Genomic DNA, 25,141 nt, shown 5'->3' on the forward strand with positions numbered 1-25,141 from the left:
CTTGTCCTATTAAAATTAAGCACATCTTTTTAAAAATATTTATTTATTTATTTGGTTGCGCTGGGTCTTAGTTGCAGCATGCAGGCTCCTTAGTTGCGGTACGTGGGCTCCTTAGTTGCAGCATGCATGTGGGATCAAGTTCCCTGACCAGGCATCAAACCCAGGCCCCCCACCTTGGGAGCACGGAGTCTTAACCACTGTGTCACCAGGGAAGTCCCTAAACACATCTTTTAACTAGAAGAATAAGCCTGTGTTGATACTAGATATAAAGTCTGCAGATTAACCCAAGTTTGGGGAAGTCAATACTTTAATTGATGCTGGCATTTGATACCTCACTGGGGGCATTGGTTCCTTGGGTTATCTGCTAACACATGATTCTCATCACATGAGGCTATGGGGGGGAGGGTAAAAAAATTCTCTTCATAGGACTGACATTATCTAAATACTCTCAAACTATGATTAATCAACCCAATAATTGATATAATAATGTAGCTGACAACCCTATTGCTTGGCTGAGTTACTCTCTCATATGATAAAGTCAACTGAATTTGGATGTGTGCTTTTTAATTTTCTCTTCCATTGCTGGCCACACCCAATGAACTAAATAACCCTTTGCTCTGATGTTTTCAGCACAGTAAATGCTTTTCTTCTTTTTTTTCTTTTCATTTTTATGATCCCAGTATCCTGTTTCTCAGAGGAACATTTCATCTCGACAGCCAGGGAGAGAGCCTGGATGCTCAAGGTAAGATTTCAACATAAATTATGTTGCATGACTCCCTGTTTACAGATTAAATTGGAGTGCGTATTATTAATGCTTTTGTAACAAATTTATTTTCAAAATTCCATTATACAGTTAAAGCAAGTATTCGAGTAAACATGCTTCATTAAAACATTGTTTTTCAATGTTTTAATGTAGTTTTTCAAACTACATTCAAACTACATTTCAAACTACATGGAATGTAGTGTGTGTACTAAGGGCTAATTAACTGTTATCCGCAATTCCTCTAAAAATGCTCCAGCCAGTTAAAGTTTAACTTTGGAGATCTTATTGGTGAGAAATGAAGTGAGAGAATTTTAAGATATAGTCAAATGACCTCATGACATTTCTAATTATGAAGAAGGGATTATTTGTTAAAAATTCAGGCAACTGCTCTGTTGACTTTACAGTAGAGGTGGGCATCTTAAAGGAGATGAAAGCTCAGAAAGCCTCATTTTTTCAGTTTAGGATTTGTGTTTGAGACACAATCATTTGACCTTCTGTTGTTTCCCACTGGTGCGCCATCTAATATTCCAGGACCTCACTAGAACAAAGGAACAATTAACTGAAATTCCACCAGATGGCAATATTCGGAAAGCCATCCTGTGAGGTTTCAAAGCTATGAGCTATTTATTGTTCACACAGAGAATAGTCTCACAAAGTGTAAAGTCCTAGATTTCATTAAGGGTGCTCTAAACATCTTTTGTTTTACTTTTTGCCCACAGCATCGAAATTTTTACTAGGGGGAAAATAAGTGCGTGGGGGGTATGTGTTGTTTTCTTTTGTTTATCATTCTGGAAGGATAAAATTAGAAACTTCATTCTTCAATAATTCTCCAAACAGTATTGGTGAGTCTTAAAAGCTCAAATCAATGGGTAATATGCCATATTTGTCTTGGGGTCTCTTTGTGATAAATGCTATGATTGATGGTCATTTTTAAATGAATTATTTGAGAAGAGAAACCGAAAATTCTTAAGAGTAGAGTTTTAAGGAGTTGCCTAGTTATTAAACCAAGTGAAATTTACAGGTACAAAATTCTTATTTGTAATGATTTGAAATAATTAAGGTTTATTTAAATAGGATGAGTAAACTTTGCCCCTTTTGCTCTAATGAAAGTAGAGATGCTGTATGTACCCTAAGTGGTGCCCAAAGAGCTGCCCTCTTCAACAATCAGAACTGGCCCTAGGACACAGCTGGGATAGAGGGAAGGAAGTAGAAAGGCATCTGAGGGTGATTGAAATGGGAAGAACCAATAAGAGGAGCCACCTGAGCTTTCCATGTGCACATAAAAGCAGTCCCTGAACAGAACACTCCGACACTGTTGATGGGAACGTAAGTGGCTGCACTATGGAAAACAGTATGAAGTTTCTTCAGAAAACTAAAAACAGAATTACCATATGATCCAGCAATCCCACTCCTGGGCATATATCCAGACAAAACTATAATTCAAAAAGATACATGACCCCCTAGGTTCATAGCAGCACTGTTCACAATAGCCAGGACACGGAGACAACCAAAATGTCCATCGTCAGATGAATGGATAAAGAAGATGTAGTATGTATTATATTTACAATGGAATACTACTCAGCCATAAAAAAGAATGAAATAATGCCATTTGCAGCAAGATGGATGCAACTAGAGATTATCATATAAGTGAAGTAAGTCAGAAAGAGAAAGATGAATACCATATGATATCACTTATATGTGGAATCTAAAATATGACACAAATGAACCTATCTACGAAACAGAAACAGACTCATGGATATAGAGAACAGACTTGTGGTTGACAAGGGGAAGGGGGTTGGGGGAGGGATGGAGTGGGAGGTTGGGATTAGCAGATGTAAGCTATTATATACAGAATGGATAAACAAGGTCCTACTATATAGCATGAGAAACTATATTCAATATCCTATGATGAACCATAATGCAAAAGAATATTTTTTAAAATGAATGTATATATATATATATATATATATATATATATATATATATAATTGAATCATTTTGATATACAACAGAAATTAACACAACATTGTAAATCAACTATACTTCATTAAAAAAAAAAAAAGCAGTCCCTGGACAGGCACTGAGTGCCCTTTGAAACCCACTCGTGTGCCCTAGAAGGGGGCCTATATATCTGGTGTCCAGGACAGTCCTAGTTAACTTCTGTTGTCCTGGAATATCATCTAGTTACCACTCCCTTTCACCCTCAAAATTCTGTTTGGATAATAAGGTATAATTTATCTTCCAAGCTGGCATGTTTGAAGAAAAAGTAATAGAAAAAGATGGCCTGATATCTAAATTGGGCATCTGTGTATAAACCTCCTTGTATATATGGGGCTACGGGACAAATTCTTTTTCTGTAAAGAGCCACATAGTAAATAGTTTTCTGCTTTGTTGGTCGTACAGTCTCTGTCACAGCTATTCAATTCATTGTAGCGTGAAAACATATAAACGTAAATGAATGGGTTTGGCTGGCTTCCCATAAAACTTTATTTACAAAAAACAGGCAGCCAGCAGCATTTGGCTGGCAGGGTTTACAGCCTTGTCTGAGATAATAGACAGTAAGGAAATAGGAGATGGTGGAGAACCAAGAAGACAGCCATCCTTCATTCTTCTCCCTTCTCTTCGTATCCCTTCTGGGTTGCAGCCTCCTCATTTAACCTTCTCGGAAGCTAGTATTAATAGTTTCCTTGAGAGAGCAATTTTATCATCAGTTGTGTGGTTCCCGAGATTCCTTTGCTGGGTCTAATTGCTTGCTTCTCATCCAAATCTGTTCCCGCACCTGCACACCACACCTGTGCTTTGTACCTCATGACACAGAATAGCATCCCTACTCAGGTATCACTTGAGTCCTAGTGTCAAATACTGCAGCGATAGCTATTAACAGACATTGTAATTTATGCTTTGGTCCTCACTAAATAACTGTCTATAGGAAATACAGCCACATTAAGGAAACTTTTATGTTGATTCTACCAGAATTTGTATTATAAAAATAATAAATGTAAAGGAAACTTTAGGGGGAAAAAAATCGCCCATAACAATACCATCCCAAAATAACTATTTTTCTTTCTTTTTTTTTCATATTTGCTATTCCCTTAAGTATTCCTGTTTTTCTGTAGTGGATAACATAGCACATGTGAATTTTGTGTTTTATTTGACATTAATCACAGGCATCTTTCATGAGTCATCAGAACAATCATTAGAATAGTATTATGTTGTATCAATGTGCCATAAAATATCTTCTAATTTTTCACTAAAAAACGCTATACTAAATTTTTTGTAGACTTTGTTATTGTTTTAGTTGGTTTAGTTTAGTTGTTTGTTTTTTCTTTGGTTTTGTTTATTTCCTTAGGACAAAATCCCAGAAGTAAGATTATTATCCAAGGATATGACCATTTGTATGACTTTTAATCTAGTTTACCACATCTTTTTTTTTTTAATTTATTTTATTTTTGGCTGCGTTGGGTCTTTGTTGCTGTGCGCAGGCTTTCTCTAGTTGTGGTGAGCGGGGGCTACTCTTCATTGCGGTGTGTGGGCTTCTCATTGCAGTGGCTTCTCTTGTTGCAGAGCACGGGCTCTAGGCGCGCGGGCTTCAGTAGTTGTGGCGTGTGGGCTCTAGAGCACAGGCTCAGTAGTTGTGGCGCACGGGCTTAGTTGCTCCATGGCATGTGGGATCTTTCCGGACCAGGGCTCGATCCTGTGTCCCCCCTGGCATTGGCAGGTGGATTCCCAACCACTGTATCACCAGGGAAGCCCCTCACATCTTTTCTTAAAAGGTTTGGAGTACTTTACAAGTGTTTGCAGTTTGAGGGTATTAGGCTCACCACAACTTTGTGAGAAGTAGCACTTAATTTATTCAATAATATTTATTGAATGTCTTCTATATGTAAAGAACTGTGCCAGTTACTTTGTGTGAGTGTGTGTGTGTGTGTGTATGTAAACATACATGTATCAATATATAAACTATGTGCTCCTTCCACAAACATTTATTGAGTGCCTACTATGAACTGTGTATTGTAGGATTTTAATGGAGATCAGAAGATAACTTCTGTCTGAGTTTGACCTTACTGGGGAGCTATGATACCTACGTAAATAACTGTAATAAAATACACAAGATGAGACACACCATAGGAGAAATACAGTTAAAATATGAAGGCATTTGGGAGGGGTGAGGGGAGGTAGAGATGGCATCTGAGTCAAACTTTGAAGGTAAATTGGATTGGGATGCTTGGAGGTGGTGAGATTTGCCCTTCATTCCATAAGCATGTCGTGATTGCCAACTACATGCCAAGTCCTGTGCTACAAGCTCGGGATATAAAGGGGAACAGACAGAGCTCTTAAAGCTTACTCTCTAGTGGAGTAGACAGCCTTTAAAAAAAAAATTGTAAGTGTGATCGGTGGGATGGCTTATCTAGCAGAGGATACATGGAGGTAGGGATGAAACCACGGTCTTCTTTGAAGAGGAGCTTTGCCCTGGCTCCTCTTTTGGCACTGTCTTCATCATCAGTTATTGGGTCAGAATCTGTGGGAGATCTGCTTCTGGAAGTTTGAAGGTTACTCTAGTTGTACTGACCAACATTCCAATTAAAATTGGCCTACATTTACAGCTGGTTCCCCCAGTGGGCATATTCACTGAGAATGCACAGAGCCTAAGGCTGGGATCAGCAAGACCTACATCCTGGCCCTCACCAGCTGATGACTGAAGCAAAGCACTAAGAAGTACAGGGTTTCATGGGTGTTTTGTTTTCTAACAGCTGGAAGGAACCTCAGTAATAATCTAATCCAACTCACTCATCTGACAGATGCACGTTCTTGTGTGAAGAGAGTTGGGTGACTAGCCTAGTGTCAGACATTTGGTGACAAAGCCACGGCTCCAGAACCCTGGCTTCTGACTCTCACATGCTCTTGTTCCGTATTCACTGCTGTAATTTTTTCTGCCTCATCTATACCACCGAAGTAAAAAGAACTAAAAAGTGTTAGCCTAAGCATTCCTTGTGCCTGTAGAAGCAATATGTGTTTTACCCCTCTCGGACCACAGCAAAAAATAATTTTAAAGTAAATATTTTTAATTTTAAAAGTAATGAATAGTGGTAGAAAGAGAGGGAAACTTGGAACAAATTCCTGCATCAGCCATTTACCTCCCTTAGATTCTGGGCAAATAACTTGACCTCACTGAGTTTTTACATCTTGAGTTTGTTGTGAGAATAATTGGCAGTAACGTTAAGTGTTGGATACATTATGGGCACTCAGCAAATGTTTATTTTCTTTCTCCTTACCTCCTGGAGCTACAGGTTCTTGACAGATTTCCTTTTGTTTATTAATGAGGTGACCTTGTAAGACTCATGAGAATTAAATGATGGAGTGAAAGTACATTCATAAAAGTATCTGGTGCACAGCTTAATGTTCTCATTTCTGAATTTCACTGGAATACAGTTAAGTAGAGATTTAAAGGTTTTTATTCATGGTTCTTTATCCTTTTCTTCAATAGCTTATTTTATATGGTCTGTGAACATGTTGGTGAGACTTAAGAATTCATTCCTTTTCTCCATGATTTACTTCAAAATGATTTGTCAAAGAGAGAAAGATGATTAAATGAAGAAAATATGGCTAAATATTAACTGCAGAAGATAGCTGGTGGGTATGGTGTACATTATGCTGTTATACAATTTTTTCTACTTTTCTGGATGTTTGAAATGTGCCAGGCCAAATTATTTTTGGAGGATTACATATTAAATATGAAGCTTCTACCATGGCCCCATCACCATGCAAGGTGCCGAGGGTATGTTTTGGGCAAGAAAGTCAGGGTCTCAACCCTGATGGAGCTATGGCCCACCATAGTGGACACTAATAAAACAGGCAACTTCCTCTACAGGGTGCTAACGGCTATGGTAGGAGCTCCCATGGCATCCTGTGATCCTCCTAGCAGTGACAGCAAAGCCATGACTGGTGCAGGGAGGTCAGACGGGGCTTCCAAGAGGCAGTGACATCTCATCTAAGACCCAAAGAAAAAGGAGGAGCTAGCAGGTGTTGGGGAGAGGGGGACTGCAGGGAATGAGGGATTGTTTGGGCAGAAAGGGTAGCATCTTCAAAGACCTGGAAAGAAGATAAGAGAAGCATATGGCCTTTTAGCAAAATTGAAAGACATTCAGTAATGAGCTGCAGCATCAAGGTAGCAGATCAGGAAGGGCCTTGTGAGGCCAGTGAAGAACTTTGGGTTGTATCCTGAAAGTGATGGTTGAGGTGTTTTAAGTAGAGAAGTAAAACTTCTATCCTTTTTATCTTAGGATGGTCACTCTGGCAGCTGTATGGAAAGTGATCGGGAGGGGGTGAGATTAGAAGTGGAGACACAAAGTGGAGGATGGTGATAGGCATCTGGATTAGCTGATGGTGGCAGCTGGGGTAGAGAGAAGTAGGTGGGTTTGAGTATTGTTTAGAAAGCAAAATAGACAGCATGGGTAAGGGAGAGGTCAAGGTCTAATTCATTCATTCAACACGTATATTGAGTGTATTGAGTGCTTGCTATGTGGTAAAGCCTATTTCAGTGCTGAGAAGAAAAAGTCAGGTAAGGGCTATAGGGAATACAGGGTGTGTATAGAGGGGACTAATGGAGAGGGGTCTTTCGCCAAAGCACTCATTATCCTTCGGGACCCCCTTCAGGGATGTCAAAGTAAGAAGTAGTCACCTGGCAACCGTGGAGTTCAGTGGGCTTCCCTGGGAGCTCCGCCAATGGCAGTGCTGTGGTTTGCAGAGGATGGTGCCCAGGTGCCTGATATAAGTAAGTGGGAGCTCTAGTGGTATTTACTGAGATAGGAAACACAGGGTTGAGGGAACACTGAAAGTGCGATGGCAAGAATCAGAAACTCGGTATTAAACATGTCGAGTTGAGGGTGCCCATGACATCCAAGAGTATGTATATAGAGATTTAGGATCTGAATCCCAAAAGAGGGAAAAATGAACCACAAGTATAGTTTTGGGAGTCACTAGCATGCAAGCAGTAAGCTGTGAATCTAGGTAAAACTGTCCAAGGAGAACAGAACCTTGAAGATCACCAATATTTAAGGGGTAGATTATAGCAGCATTATTCACAATAGCCAAAGGCAACCAAGGTGTCCATCGACAGATGAATGGATAAACCAAATATGGTTTATACATACAGTGGAATATTATTCAGCCTTAAAAAAGGAAGGTAATTCTGCTACATGCTACAACATGGATGAACCTTGAGGACTTTATGTTAGGTGAAATGTCAGTCACAAAAAAACAAGTACTGTATGATTCCACTTATATGAGGTACCTAGAGTAGCCAAATCCATAGAGACGGAAAGTAGCATGGTGGCTGACAGGGGCTGGGAGAGGGAGATATGGAGAGTTATTGTTTAATGGGTATAGAGTTCCAGTTTTGTGAGATGAAAAGAGTTTTGGAGATGGATGCTAATGATGGTTGCACAACAGTGAAAGTACTTCATACTTCACTGAACTCTACACTTAAGTGGTTAAAATGTTAAGTTCTATATTATATGTATTCTACTACAGTGAGAGAGAGAGACTGATAATGATTAGCCAGAAACATGGGAGAAAGACCAGCTGTATATGCTCTCATGGAAGCCAAGGGAAAATAGCATTTCAAGACTGAGCAAAAAGCCAAGGATTGATAAACCCAAATGTTCCACAGAGGTTAAGTAAGATAATGACTAAAAGTGCCTATTGGTTTAGCAACCAAAAGGTTGTTAGTGATCTTGGTGATGACGATTTCAATCTCATGGTCAAAGTGGAACCCAGCATGGAAGTTGAGGAGTGAGGGGGAAATGGAGGCGTGGAGAGGGCAGCTTTAAATAAGCCCTGAGATACTCGGCTATAAGAATGAGGAGAGAAAGGGGGACCTGTAGGGAAGAAGAGTTGATTCAAGGTGGAAGAGACTTGATCAGTTCAAATATTGCTGGGAAGGAGCCAGTAGAAGCGGTGTGTTAGGGTCTGGTAGAAGGTTACAGAGCAGGAGGCAACTGGCCAGGATATACCTCTCCATTGCAACAAGCAAGAAACAGAATAAGATGACTACCGTGCAGGTAAATGTGTAGGTTTGGGGGCAGGAAACTTAAATTCTTGTCTAATGGCTTCAATTACCCTCTGAAGTCAAGGACAAGGCCATCTGCTGAGGGAGGGAAGGTGGAAAGGTCAGAGATCTAAAGAAGCTGAAAAAGTATCGACATTGCTAGTTTGTGAATAATGACAGAGTGCTGAGTAGGGAAGCAGAAGGATGATCTGGAAGCATTGACACCCGCTCAGGTGTGGAGGGCATGAATTTATAGTTGTGCTGATCTTCTAGGCAGGATGCCTCTTCCCCCCGCCCCCCCAGCAGGGTTCAACAGTTCAAACAAGGCATATGTACGTGAGTAGATGAAAACTTTATAAGGGTTCCTTTTTGGGGAAACATGAAATGGATCTCAAGGACAATATGTTTACTTTCAAGTGGGCAAATGCTTTATTCTTTCTTTTTAAAATGTTGCACGAGCCAAATGACTGGGTTAAGAGCTGTTGATTGTTTGGTTTATGAGTTCGATATTTGTACAGGGATTGTAACTAACTCACAAGGGCCCCCTGTTGACAGAATAGATTGTTGGGGTCCACCCTTAATTAACAATTGATTGGTTCAGAATGAAACTTTGAACGGTTTATTGAGTAGTTTGGTGTCACAATTCCCATTCACAAACTTGTACTGCCTGTTACTGGTGGCACCACAGGCAACTATTGCATTGTGTGAAGAAATAAAACTGCCAAACTGCTTGGCAAACCGTTAATAAATTGTATATCCCTATAGGAGATTTCTGCCTTATGCATAGAGCACCAGGATCTGGTTAAGAAATACTCATTTTTGCTAGCAGAAGTGTCACTTAAATTACTCTGAGGTTGACATATCTTATCACAATTTTCTTTACAAGTGGGTTGTGGTATGTGGAAAGAATGCTATTGATGTCTCATAGGCTGGTGCCTGGAATGCTTGTATATACTGAGGCCCCCTAATCAGGAAATATGTTTTTTCTACCTGGCTTCACTCCCTAAGTTTATTTTTCTGGCCTGAAAATCATTAAAAAATAAAAGAATTAATGAACAAAGATGGTGGGTATGAAGCCTATGACATTTCTTATCCCACTGATACCCCACAGCTTCAGAGCAGAGTTCTAAATGTTCTGCAATGATAAAAATGTTCTATCTATACCAACTATTTGCGGAGCCACTAGGCATATGTGCCCATTGAATATTTGAGATGTGGCTATGTGATTAAGGAACATTTTATTATTTTATTTTATTTTATTTTAATTCAATGTAAATAGCCACATGTGGCCAGTGGTACTGTATTGGACCGCCCATTTCTAGAAGCCAGATTAGACCGTACAGAAATTTTAAATGCAGCATACAAAGAGAGCTAACCCAGGAAACTCACTCTGGTCTTTGATGGCCAAACAAGTCTGGCCTGGCCTCATCCTGACATCAAGTTGGTTATAGCCTAGGGACACTGGCCCATGTGAGGGTAAGCATGGGGGAGGGAGCAAGATCTGAAAACAACCTACTGCTAGAGGAGAGTCACCTTCATTTCTACCTGAATTTTGTCTCTGATACCTGAACACTGGAGTCCTGTGTACAAAGAAAAATGTGGGAGAGAGAACACACTTAATGCCTACTGTGTACAAATACCCAGCTAGCGACTTCACACATTAATGTCTCGGTTATCATATATGTCTGCTGTGAACCTTGTTTCTGCTTTTATAGAAATGAGAAAATTGAGTTTTCAGAGAGATGACTGGCTTGTTCAAGGCACATAGTAAGTGGTAGAGACATGATGCGAATCCAAGCAGGTGTGAATCCAAAGTTATTTCCACAAGCAGTACTCACAGACTTTAATTCCCTGTGTGTGTGTGTGTGTGTGTGTGTGTGTGTGTTTAATCCAATTATCTCGGAAGTTGTACCTGTATGCCACCTCTCCTCCCTGCCCTCCCTACCCCCTACCACTTCAGTTATGTTGATTGTAGCTTACCCCTCCATAGAAATACAACTATTAGTGTCATAGATGTACAGTCATTCGGACTGACTCAAGAAATAAAGACAGATCCCAAGAGCTTAGTTACCATCACAGCAAAGTCTCAAGCTTCCTGGTACTTCTATATACTTATGATATATCTTATGAGAGGTAGGTTAGATTATCTACAGTCATCTAATCAGACATCTCCCAGAGTTCAAATGCTGCCTGCCTTCTCACATGTCTCTTACATGTATATTTTCTTCTACTTCTATGGCATTTCCAAAATTTCCACTGTTGAAAATAATGTTAGAAATCATGAAAAGCAAACACCTATGATCCTACCCTAACAAATGCCTCCCTTCATATAATTTGACATAGTTGTAAGCATACCTTTTGCATACTTTAGGACACTGCTGTTTATTTCACTTTGTCATGAGCGGTTTCCATGCTGCCACACATATTCATGATCACAGTGTTAATATCTATACAATGGTATTTAGAGTTGACTTACCATTATTATTCCAACCTTCCATTGTTTGATGTGTAGAGTCTGTTTAAAAACTAACTTCGGTAGGTTTTAAACTTATAGATCATAATTGGTTGGTTAATACTCCTGGCTGGAAGTCTCCTATCTGTGTGTTTCCACATCCCCTGTGAATAGTTATTATACTGTGGAATTCCTAATTGGATATTACCTTGGATTTTAAACAAATGTTTCACATACGTAATTTTTAACTTCTAAAACATGATATTCTCAAGAGCAACAGATGATGCATTCTATTTTAATTACCACCCCCTCTCCCAGACATTAGTTACATAATATATGCTTCTTGAATTCTGTATAGTCTATAAAACTGGCTTGGGATCAGGTTGCCCAGTGACTTGCGGATGACAGATTTTCAGCATCCCTTACCTCAAATATCATTCTGCTTAAAATGCATGCACTGACGTGTTTGTCTCTGTTTTAAAGTTAGTCATGTTTGAGTCTTCAAGAAAGCCTTTCAAATGAATCACAGGTGATCAGGTTGATATCAAACTATATTAGGTAACATGAACAGTCAAGGTTAGAATAAGCCTCAGAGTGCCTCCCTAGAGGACTAAATTCTAGGCCATGAGGATTTTTTATTTTCCAATACTTCATACTTCTGCTTTGGAATATGGTGTTAAACCTTTACTGGACCATGACGTTTCAAACTGCTGAGATGTTGTTCTGTTATTTTTCAAGGCAATGACTAGGCTATATAATACCTGCCTGGTAGAGTTTCTCTCATGGGATTCTTGTGTCTCTAACTTTACTTTTGCTCTTGGGGAGAGATATGTTTCAGATTTGTGTGAGGTAATGCCACTCACGCAACATTACTTTGGCTTATAAGCTGGATCGAACCATTAGCATCTTTTTACGGTGCCTGGCTTAGAAACTTTGCTTGGTCTGTCAAAAAATATGAACTGAGTGCTTGGAACATTGTGTAATTACACCGTAACAATGCTATACAGGTGTCTTGAAAGAAGAATATCCAACCACTCTTACCACCTGATCAAGAAAACAATGTATAATAAAAATTGCCTAACTCAGGCACACTATTTTTTAAGCTGCATCTCATCAAAACATTGATATTTTTATTGTATAGTAAGATGTCAAAACATGAAACATTTGCTTTTAAAAGTTAATCCCACTTAGGTAAAATTATTTTGGACTTCAGGGTAAAAATATCAATAGTAGATAAAATTTTGGTTGAAAAAACTGACATTGCTGGCTCAGAGAACAATCATTTGTACAGAACTCAAATGTTTTTAAGTGATACAGAATTTTGGCCATCTTAGGATGCTCATAAAGACTTCAGAAGAGGCAGACTTTGAGCTGAGCCTACCTTTGTAAAATATGAGTACATTAAAAAAAAAAAAAGGAAAAAGGACACTGCAGGCAACAGTCAGAAGATACAGGGAACAGAGCATAACCCCTCTCAATGGGGTAAGGGGATGACTGATTCTTTAATGTGATAAATGGAGGATTAAGAAGACAGACAAGCTGGGCTCTAACTGCACCAATTCCCAAATACCAGACTGTTATTTAAACTTTGCATTTTAGATAGTAGGAAATATTGAACATGATGCAATACTCTATGGAAAAATTAGTTTTAAGATGGTAGTCTACACGGTCGTTTCCCTTCTCTCCAGATCTTCAATTGAAATAAAAGTTAAAAAAAATAAAAGCATGGTAATTCTGGAAACATGAATGAGGACCAGAAATTGACAAACTTCTAGAAGATAGAAAGAGATAGGACTATATTGCTAGCTAATTTTTTAATCAAAAGAAAAATGAAAAAAGAACAGATGAAATCATTCACAGAATTATTATAATCCAGATAAAATAATTCTGAGGATAGAAGAAAACAACAAAAAAAATCTAATTACTATCCTTAGACGGTATGAAAAGTATTGCATCTATTAAACTTCACTACCCCCTTTTCAAAAGAAGAGTAGCTATGGATAAGAAGCAGTTAGAAAACATGAGTTTCTGCAAACTAAAAATCAAGAGAAAGACTTCCTGAATGTAGCTAAAGAGTATTCCAGAGTATAGAGCAAAAGATGAGAAGATGGAAAATGTAAGAAAAGTATTAGTGATATGGAAAGATGATCTTGAAGTTCAAGATTAAGAAGAGTCCTTAAAGGAAAAGTAGAGACATTGGAGAGAAAGAAATAAAGACATAAGGATTCAGATTAAGAGAGGCCACTGACCATTGAGTAAAATAAATATAAAAATCCCAAACCCGTGTTGGTGAAAGTTCAGGATAAAAGAGATTTAGAGCTTCTGGGGTGAAAAGTCAGACAATGAGAGCATTACCCACAGAAGAGTGATCACCTGAATGGCATAAACTTTGTTACATAATACTGGAGGCTGGGAGACAGTGGAACCATGTGTTCAAAGTTCAGAGGGGGTTGATTTTGAAACCATGGTTCTGTACTCAGCCCAACTAAGAATAAAGTATGAGAACAAATAGACATTTTCAGACAAGAAAAGCCTTGAAAACTTCTCTTAGCCTCTCAAAAAACAACTTGAAGATGTAGTCCAGGGAAATACAAGAGAATAAAATAAAGGATAAATTAACCTCCAAAAAATTATGGAACTAATGGAAGAGTCCAATTATAAGGAATATCAGGATGCCAGCAGTAATATCAAATCAGTTGATCCAAATTAGAGAGTGGGTTCCATGATGAATGTCTTACAGAAAAAATAGTCATTCTATTATCTATATTTAGATTTAGAATCTGAGTGTTTTTTATCATAAGATGATGGTATATATTTCTTCTGTCCAAAAAAAAAAAATTGTTAAAATGTCTAGGAAAAATAAACTATATAGTATAGAAATATAGAGAGATAGATAACACATCTATGTATTTAACATACCTGTTAAAATTCAAGTTCAGTCTTAAAATGAAATATATTTTGGAACAATTAATGGCCTGTGAAAAAAGATAATTCATTTGACCTTGATGTTTTTGTTATCTTATTATTTTGACTGCAAAATTGCAAGATTTAATGACATATTTATTTCTCTACAGAAGGTAATACCACTTGAGTTTGGAGAGAATAAGAAATTACATAATCATAAATGCCATTTACTAGATTTCAAGTTTAGAAACAACCTATAGTCAAAACAAGGAAGACTTGACTACAGTCATAGAACATAATGTAAATATAAAGGATAAAGGAGACATAATGGTAAAACCATGAAAATTAAAAGTGGAAAGTTGAGAAGAAACATATAAAATGAAGAGTTAATAAGTAATATTCCTTGGAATGAGTCAAGAAATTTTAAGAATATTGCTTGAAGTTGTAAAGGTAACCACTGAACAACTATAAATATTAACAATAATTGAGAGGAGAAAGTTAATAGAAGTATGTTGAATTTCTTTTATAGTAGAAAATAGATACTATGTTGATAAATCAAGAATAAAATGGCTGAATTTTTAGAGATACAATTGTAACCTCACAAGAGCTAAACATAGTTTAAAAAAAATTACACATTTAATATTATACATTCTGTAGTCCTCTGATGCTTAACGTGTGCATATTACTTTTATAAACTACAAATAACTATTCATATATATATAGAATGGATTGGAAGGAAAGAGCTTAGCCAGGAAGACTCCCAGAAGCTATAACATTTCTCTGCCTCTCAGGGGACACAGATTTGATGGAAACAAAACAAACAAACAAAAAACAAAACAAAAACCCAAAACAAACAAACAATAAATTTTGAGGCAATTTGAGAAGAATTGATAGCATTTGGTGGTTGTGCAGATATTTGAATAGGACAGGTTTTTTAAAAAAGGATGAAGCAAAGATATATGATATTTTCACACTTCACAAATACCTTTGCAGGGTAATCTACACTGAAGCTACTGACAAAGTGATACCCAGGATAATATACTTATTTTTAAACTTATCATTACCTTGCTGTTTCTTACCCAGTGGTATGTCTCCAAGCTAGTTGAAAAGTGAAAATGTAGCATTTTATTAGGTGATATTTATAATATGGTCAAATATTTATCATAATAAGAATATGATAACCCAAATATTTTTTATTTAATCATAAATGCCAAATACATTACACTAAAGAACCACTATAGGCTACAGTAAAGAATAAGTTAGTAACATCATTTTTTGGTCAAAACTTTCATATACACAACCAAGAATTGATGCTTCAGGCTAACAGTGTATACTGTTAGATCAGATCTCTTTCAATGATTTGATTTGTGGCAGAGAGAAAGTGCTCACATTTTATTACATTAGAAGTTCTCAAAGTCCCAGGACTCAGAATATTTGTTGAGTTTTCAATAAGCTTCTAATCTTCCTCTGATACCATGAGCTGGAATTTTTTTTTTTTTTTTTAATTTATGGCTGTGTTGGGTCTTCGTTTCTGTGCGAGGGCTTTCTCCAGTTGTGGCAAGTGGGGACCACTCTTCATCACAGTGCGCGGGTCTCTCACCATCGCGGCCTCTCTTGTTGCGGAGCACAGGCTCCAGACGCGCAGGCTCAGTAATTGTGGCTCACGGGCCCAGCCGCTCCGCGGCATGTGGGATCCTCCCAGACCAGGGCTCGAACCCGTGTCCCCTGAATTGGCAGGCAGATTCTCAACCACTGCGCCACCAGGGAAGACCCCATGAGCTGGAATTTTAGCGTCTTCCTGGGCTTGATCCTATTTACTAAAGGTTTTTACATAAATTACGAACTCTTCAGGTCCCTCTTCCTTCATTCACACCCTGACCTCATCCCTCGCTCATGGAATATCCTTTGCAATTATTTGCTGAAATCTTTTGACTATAAATGCCACTTTTTATAGACTGCAGTAGAACAAAGCATTTTATACAAATAAACATATTTTAGTTCTGATAACTACATAACTTGCTTTTCTTTAGCAAATGAAAACAAGAATCTCAAGATTAATAAAATTTACGAAGATCTGTGGAACAGGATCCAAAAGTTCACTTAACCTCCATTTCCCATTTTGGAAAGAATTATAATCGTGTGTAAAATTATGCAGAAAATTTGGCTCTTACATTTGCCTGACATTCGAAAGGAATCAGGAAAATGTCTTTTCAGTAAATTTAGTATCTTTATACCACAGACAATATTATGGACAGCAGCACCTCTCATCACTATAAGGCACTGTCTTTTGCCAGGTAACATCAGTGTGAAGAGGCTCTGAGAGTTTGGACAGATTCTTTTTGTTTGGGGTTGTGGTTGGGTTTTTTCCCTCCATGTTGTAAATGGCTAGAGTGATGAATTTAAAGGGTGGAAGTAAATGATTCTTTGGCTTGGAGGAGGGGAAATGGAGAAAATAAAATAAAAGTAATCCAGGTTAATTATACATTTTAGAACCACATAATTAGGAAACATCGGAGGTTATTCTTAAATCTTCTTAGTGAAATCAAGCATCTTGCTTTAACACTAGCAAAGCCATATTTCTTCTCTTGATCTGAATGTGTCCTTTATATAGTATTTGTACAAAGCATGACATAAGCATGGATTTGCAGCTGTTTCGTAACCGCTGTGAAGTTTATTGGCTCAGCTCCACAGCACTGTGTCCAAACTTCAGGAACACTCCTCAAATATTGCAAATGTGGGAGGAGGCCATTTATGGAATGATTTACTTCACCCTGAGTTGAGTGTTTTGCATGCAGAATGTGAGGCTGCTGTTTAACAGGTTGTGTCCAAATGTAAGTGACCAGCCAGAGAGCCTTTTTTTTGGACCTGTCATCCAGCCTCAGAACTTACCCTTTGAGGAATTTTGAATGTTCTAACCAGCAGTAGGAAATAGCAACCCTACAATTCTTTATTTCTTCTAAGCAATAATCGCCTTATGAATTTTTAAGCTGATATTTTAATTTGCTGAAAGCAGAGTGATTTGGACTTCAGTGATGTAATCTGATTAGTCAGAACAATTGTGAAGATGAGATGGCAGTAGCTGAATGTTCCTGGCTCTCTCTCCTCATCCTGGATAGACAGGGACTCTGCAAGGACAACTCAGATACTGTTACATTTACATCATAATTCATCTGACCAAGTTGATCTCGTCTTCCGAGCTCTGTGATGAAGCAAGCTGAGTTATTTTAAAGTGGTAGCTTAGAGGTCTCGCAGTCCCACTGAACCTAGTCCAATACAATAATCACATGGAAGAATCTATTTCTACAGGAACATTTGTAAAGGACTCACAATCGGAACGTTTACGTGTTTCTCTCTGCTAATTACATGCAGAGGAAGTCTTTTCTTCTGCTGATACCAGGAGGCAGAACTAGCATTCCTGGTTAAGAGTTAACCAGGTTAAATTCCTGTCTTGCCATAATGTGGTGGAGGTTACATTTCTAAGGGTAGTTAGATTGTGTAGAGCCTTAAGCGCCAAAAGTGAAACGTGGAATTTTCATCCTGAACGTGATAGGGAGCCATTGAAGACTTTTGGAAAAGAAGGGAGAAAAGGCAGATTTCGTGTCGATACGTCAGAAGCACGGAGAGGAGCATCAGGAAGCAAGGAAACCCCTCCAGAGTCTCTCAAGCCAGGCATAACGTCCACAGTAGGGGTGTCAGAAGTGGGGGAGGAGAGGGAGGGGCATAAATGCCACACTGTGAAGTGAACAAGTAAGTGACCGAATCAGAGAGATGGGGAGGAAGGGTGGGCAAAAAGCTGAGGATTCAAAACTGATTGCTGGATTTGAGTCTGTTCAAGCAGGAGATGCGGAAAGAGAGGGAGCCAAGTAGGGGAGAATCTTCCTCGTTAAATACACTGTGAATTGTCCAAACCAATGGCGCCTACCTAATTTCTGCTTCTGCCTCTGGTCTGCTTCTTCAGTAAGTGAGAGAAGGCGGCGATGTCTGTAGACACCACACCACATTTTTATGAGGTACTTCTGGAAACCTGAGTGGAGATTTGATTTTTTGAGTTGCTCTCATGACAACTGTCCATCAGGAAAACTGGCTCGTCGGCACACAGGCCTATTCTTTGCTGCTGACATTTCTGTCACTACCGCATGGGGTCAGGTGTGTTCTCCCTCCCTCCCCGGAAATATTGGGCAGCTTTGAAGAAAAATCGGTGTCACCCGAAACCCTTCACCAACATCTGTCCCCTCCTTTCCCTGTGCTGTGATGAGTCAGGAACTTCTGTGTGGCTTTGCCATCCGTCAGGGCTCCAGGTATGAAAAAGGACAGGTTCCCTCTATTTGTAAATTCCCAAGCCAGCTTGGGGTGTGGCTGGGCGTAGGGCAGGATTCCTCTCAGGGATACTCACCAACCTCTACCTCAGTTGTCTCCAACTAGTCATGGAGTCCTATGACTGATGGCATGAACTTTAGGTTCTGAGTCATTCAAGGGTCTTAAGCCTTTCATCATTGAAAATCAGACTTCTGAGGCTCACAAACGTCTTCAGCTTATCCTATTTGCCATGGGATTAAAAGTCTATTTTGAAAGTGCTTCAGCCCTGATTCTTTTCTTCCCTGGAATTCCTGCTGTAACAACCCCATGCTGAAGAAATGGGGAGTAAGAAGGTGAAGCAGGGTGTGTGTGGCAGAATGCATTTCCCAAAGCTGGCTACCACAGTACATCCACATGTTTCCCTTACAGTGTGATATTGATATTCCTCCCACTGAGCATATCAGTGAAGTCAATATCCCTTCCTCTTGAATCGTGATGGACTTCAGTGGTTGCCTTGACCAGCAAAGTATGGCAGAAGTTATGGTCTGTGACTTCTAAGACTAGATTTAAAACTGCCATGCGCTTCTGCCCTCTCTTTAGGGATCAGAGTGCTGGGAACCCAGCCGCCATGCTGTGAGGGAGCCCAGGCCACAAGGAGTGGTCTGTGTAGGTGTTCTGCCAGAGCCCCAGCTGAGGTCCCAACCAAAAGGCAACATCAACCACCAGTTGTGAGACTGAGGAAGCATTAAGATGACTTCAGCAGTCAGCCACCTTCTAATTACAATTGTGTGAGAGATAAGTGACAACCACCTAGCTGAGCCCAGTCAGCCTCCAGAATAACAAGAGATAATAAAATGATTGCTGTTACAAATTGGAAAAGAAGTAAAACTGTCACTGTTTGCAGATGACATGATACTATACATAGAGAATCCTAAGGATGCCACCAGAAAACTACTAGAGCTAATCAATGAATTTGGTAAAGTTGCAGGATACAAAATTAATGCACAGAAATCTCTTGCATTCCTATACACTGATAACGAAAGATCAGAAAGAGAAATTAAGGAAACAATCCCATTCACCATTGCAACAAAAAGAATAAAATACCTAGGAATAAACCTACCTAAGGAGATAAAAGGCCTGTACTCAGAAAACTATAAGACACTGATGAAAGAAATCAAAGATGACACAAACAGATGGAGAGATAGACCATGTTCTTGGATTGGAAGAATCAATATTTTGAAAATGACTATGCTACCCAAAGCAATCTACAGATTTAATGCAATCCCTATCAAATTACCAGTGGTATTTTTTACAGAACTAGAACAAAAAATCTTAAAATTTGTATGGAGACACAAAAAAAACCCAAATAGCCACAGCAGTCTTGAGGGAAAAAAAATGGAGCTGGAGGAATCAGACTCCCTGACTTCAGACTATACTACAAAGCTACAGTAATCAAGACAATATGGTACTGGCACAAAAACAGAAATATAGATCAATGGAACAGGATAGAAAGCCCAGGGATAAACCCACACACCTGTGGTCAACTAATCTATGACAAGGAGACAAGGATATACAATGGAGAAAAGACAGTCTCTTCAATAAGTGGTGCTGGGCAGGGAGATCAGCTCGGTGCTTTGTGACCACCTAGAGGGGTGGGATAGGGAGGGTAGGAGGGAGGGAGATGCAAGAGGGAAGAGATATGGGAACATATGTATATGTATAACTGATTCACTTTGTTATAAAGCAGAAACTAACACATCATTGTAAAGCAATTATACTCCAATAAAGATGTTTAAAAAAAATAAGTAAATAAGTGGTGCTGGGAAAACTGGACAGCTACATGTAAAAGAATGAAATTAGAACACTCCCTAACACCATACACAAAAGTAAACTCAAAATGGATTAGAGACCTCAATGTAAGACCGGACACTATAAAACTCTTAGAGGAAAACATAGGAAGAACACTCTGACATAAATCACAGCAAGACCTTTTTTGACCCACCTCCTAGAGTAATGGAAATAAAAACAAAAATAAACAAATGGGACCTAATGAAACTTCAAAGCTTTTGTACAGCAAAGGAAACCATAAATAAGACGAAAAGACAATCCTCAGAATGGGAGAAAATATTTGCAAATGAATCAATGGACAAAGGATTAATCTCCAAAATATATAAACAGCTCAAGCAGCTCAATATTAAAAAAACAAACAACCCAATCCAAAAATGGGCAGAAGACCTAAATAGACTTTTCTCCAAAGAAGACATACAGATGACCAAGAAGCACATGAAAAGCTGCTCAACATTACTAATTATTAGAGAAATGAAAATCAAAACTACAATTAGGTATCACCTCACACCAGTTAGAATGGTCATCATCAGAAAATCTACAAACAACAAATGCTGGAGAGGGTGTGGAGAAAAGGGAACCCTCTTGCACTGTTGGTGGGAATGTAAATTGATACAGCCACTATGGAGGACAGTATGGAGGTTCCTTAAAAGACTAATAGAATTACCATATGACCCAGCAATCCCACTACTGGGCATATACCCAGAGAAAACCATAATTCAAAAAGACACATGCACCCCAATGTTCATTTCAGCACTATTTACAATAGCCAGGTCATGGAAGCAACCTAAATGCCCATTGACAGATGAATGGATAAAGAAGATGTGGCACATATATACAATGGAATATTACTCAGCCATAAAAAGAAACAAAATTGAGTCATTTGTAGAGACGTGGATGGATCTAGAAACTGTCATACAGAGTGAAGTAAGTCAGAAAGAGGAAAACAAATGTCATATATTAACGCATATATGTGGAACCTAGAAAAACGGTACAGATGAACAGGTTCGCAGGGCAGAAATAGAGACACAGGAGTAGAGAACAAATGTATGGACACCAAAGGGTGTAAGTGGCTGGGGGGTTGGTGGTGGTGGGATGAATTGGGAGATTGGGATTGACATATATACACTAATATGTATAAAATAGATACCTAATAAGAACCTGCTGTATAAAAAATAAATAAAATAAAATTCAAAAAAAAATTATAGCCCCAGTACACAAAGTGGGAACCTAGCTTTATATCTCAAAATATTACTTTGTAAATCTTAGTACCTCCATTACGGATGAAGAAACTGAGGCTGGGAGAAGTAATTGTCCAAGGTTACTCAACTTGTAAGAACCAGCGTCTAGTTTCAAATCCAAGTCTGTATGAATCCAAACCATGACCTCTTTCCACTTCTCTTCTGTGAAAAATATAGTAAATGTACAATTTATACTACATTTATGTTCTAATTGAGATATAGTTGACATAACATACTAGTTTCAGGTGTACAGCACAGCAATCCAATATTTGTATACATTGTGACATGATCACCACAGTAAGTCTAGTTAACATCCGTCACCACACAGTTCCAAATATTTTTCTTGTGTTGAGAACTTTTAAGATGTACTCTCTTAGCAACTTTCAAATATACAATACAGTATTATTAACTATAGGCACCATGCTGTACGTTACATCCCCAACACTTACTTATTTTGTAACTGGAAGTTTGCACCTTTTGGCCCCCTTCACCCATTTAACCCACCCCTCACCCCCCACCTCTGGCAACCACCAATCTGTTCTTTGTGTCTATGAGTTTGAATCTGTCGTTTTGTTGGGGGGGGTTTTCCACGTATAATTGAGATTATATGGAATTTGTCTTTCTCTGTCTGACTTATTTCACTTAGCATAATGCCCACAAGGTCCATCCGTGTTGTTGCAAATGGCAAGGTTTCCTTCTTCACTATGGCTGAATAATATTTGTGCGTGTGTGTGTGTGTGTGTGTGTGTGTGCGCGCACACGCACTCACGCATGCTCATGCGAGCCAGTTTTCTTTATCCATTCATCTGTTGATTAACACTCTGGTTGCTTCCATGTTTTGGCTATTGTAAATAATGCTGCTGTAAATATGGAGGTGCACATATCTTTTAGAGTTAGTGTTTTTGTTTCCTTCAGGTAAATACCCAGAGTGTAATTGTTAGATCATATGGTGATTCTATTTTTAATTTTTTAAGGAAACTCAATACTGTTTTCCATAGTGGCTGCACCAGTCTTACTTTCCCACCAACGGTGCATGAGCATTCCCTTTTCTCCAAAGTCTCACCAACGCTTATTTTTTTTATAATAGCCATTCTAACAGGTGTGAGGTGATATCTCATTGTGATTTTGATTTGCATTTCCCTGATGATTAGTGATATTGAGCATCTTTTCATGTACCTGTTGGTCATCTGGATGTCTTCTTTGGAAAAATGTCTATTCAGATCCTCTGCCCATTTTTTAAAAACCATGTTGCTGGTTTTTTTCCTATTGAGTTGTATGAGTTCCCTATATATTTTGGTTATTAACCCCTATCAGATGTATGATTTACAAGTATTTTCTCCCATTTGGTAGGTTGCCTTTTCATTTTGTGGATGGTTTCCTCTCCTGTGCAGAAGTTTTTTAGTTTGATGCAGTCCCACTTATTTGTGCTTTTGTTACCTTTGTTTTTGGAGTCAAATTCAAAAAATCACCACCAAGACTGATGTCAAGGAGCTTACTAACTATGTTTTCTTCTGGGAGTTTTATAGTTTCAGGTCTTATGTTCAAGTCTTTAATCCATTTTTTAAAATTAATTAATTAATTAATTTTGTGTGTGTGTGTGTGTGTGCCTGCATTGGGTCTTCGTTACTGCACGCAGGCTTTCTCTAGTTGCGGCGAGTGGTGGCTACTCTTCGTTGAGGTGCACAGTCTTGTTATTGCAGTGGCTTCTCTTGCTGCAGAGCATGGGCTCTAGGCACGCGGGCTTCAGTAGTTGTGGCTCATGGGCTCTAGAGCACAGGCTCAGTAGTTGTAGCACACAGGCTTATTTGCTCCGTGGCATGTGGGATCTTCCCGGACCAGGGCTCGAACCCATATCCCCTGCATTGGCAGGCGGATTCTTAACCACTGCGCCACCAGGGAAGTCCCTTTAATGCATTTTAAGTTAAGTTTTGTTTATAGCATAAGATAGTGATCCAGTTTCATTCTCTTGCATGTGGCTGTCCAGTTTTCCCAATACCATTTATTGAAGAGACTGTCTTTCCCTATTGTGTATTCTTGGCTCCCTTGCATAAATTAATTGACCATGTATTTATGGGTTTATTTCTGGGCTATATATTCTGTTCCACTGATCTTTGAATCTGTTTTTATGCCAATACCATACTGTCTTGATTACTATAGCTTTGTAATATTGTTTGAAATTGAGACGCATACCTCCAGCTTTGTTCCTCTTTCTCAAGCTTGCTTTGGTTATTTGGGGTCTTTTGTGGTTTCATACAAATTTTAGGATTGTTTATTTCTGGGGAAAATGCCATTGGTAGTTTGATAGGGATTATATTGCATCTGCAGATTGCTTTGGATAGTATGGACATTTTAACAATATTCTTCCAATCCACAACATGGAATATCTTTACATTTATTTGCATATTCTTTAATTCTTTCAATTTCTTTCATCATACTTTCCAATGTACATGTCTTTCACCTCCTTGGTTAGATTTATTCCTTTATTTTATTATTTTTAATGCAATTGTAGTGGGATTGTTTTCTTAACAGTTCATTATTAGTGTATAAAAATGCAACAGGTTTTTGTATATTGGTTTTGTATCCTGCAACTTTTCTGGATTTATTAGTTCTAACAGTTTTTTTGGTGGAGTCTTTGGGGTTTTCTATGTACTATATCATGCTCTCTGCAAATAGTGACAGTTTTACTTCTTCCTTTCTGATTTGGATGCCTATTATTTATTTTTATTGCCTAACAGTATACTATATTAATTCTAAAGTGCTATCTTCAGTAAGGAAGATACCGTCTCCCCAACCCCACCTCAAAAACACACCTACTGCAGCTCTAATTTTTTTTAATCCTAGAGAAATATTCAGTGGCCTGGCTTGGGTCACAGACCTAACCTTGAACCAATCTTTAGGTCCGGGAGGATGGAATATTATAATTGGCAAGCTTTACTAGAATCACAAGGTTTGAAGGAATAGTTCCCAGAAGAAGGAGGGGAAGACAAAAATAATAGAAATGCACTAGACATGCTTTTTGCACTACATGCCATTATGTCTCATTCATATTGATTCCATTGCTGCCTCTTTGAAGGCTGATAACATCCTCATTGAAGAGACTGGAGATGGGCCTTTGGGGGAGGGTATGAAAGGCAGGCTGTGTGAGGAGTTAATCCCAAGAATTGATCTCGCTCTCTCAGCTTGCTGTTAACTCATCGTGGTTCCCTATATGTTAAGATCCCTTTGGATTTCCTAGGGGTCTGATTCCTTCACATAGAAATTAAGTGGAAGCTACTTGAAGGTGACCCTTCATGCTTTCATGTGCTATACTCTGTAGTTGGACCCCTCATGCTCATGCCCTATAGCGAGTGTGAATTGAGGAAAGATACTTGGCATTATAAGCTCTTGAGTAAACAAAACATAAGTGCTAATTAAAACATTTCTGATGGAGACTTAGATCTTAATTCATGATTTCCAGTTGCATTCTCTCTCTCTCTTTTTTAATGAAGCTTTTTTAATTTTCTTTTTAAAAATTTTATTTGGATGAGGTCAGAAATTGGGGAATTTCTCTTCCATTACTCACACTGCTTCCCAGCTGCTGGCCTCATGTTCCC

At 38.6% G+C, this 25,141-nt stretch overlaps 1 protein-coding gene across 2 annotated transcripts in view; it reads left to right on the plus strand.

Annotated features, from left to right (window-relative positions):
* Positions 1-25,141, plus strand: part of MAPRE2 (microtubule associated protein RP/EB family member 2) — a 162,624-nt gene that overhangs the window by 26,982 nt on the left and 110,501 nt on the right. For both annotated transcript variants that reach the window (XM_059894415.1, XM_059894414.1), the window contains exon 2: positions 681-742. Coding sequence is in view for 1 of the 2 variants with exons in the window: in XM_059894414.1 (XP_059750397.1) it covers positions 681-742 (62 nt within the window). In the remaining variant the exon portion in view is untranslated. The remainder of the gene's footprint in view (positions 1-680; positions 743-25,141) is intronic.

The sequence above is a fragment of the Balaenoptera ricei genome, chromosome 14 (genome assembly GCF_028023285.1).
Source record: "Balaenoptera ricei isolate mBalRic1 chromosome 14, mBalRic1.hap2, whole genome shotgun sequence".
NCBI classification, from domain to species: Eukaryota; Metazoa; Chordata; class Mammalia; order Artiodactyla; family Balaenopteridae; genus Balaenoptera; species Balaenoptera ricei.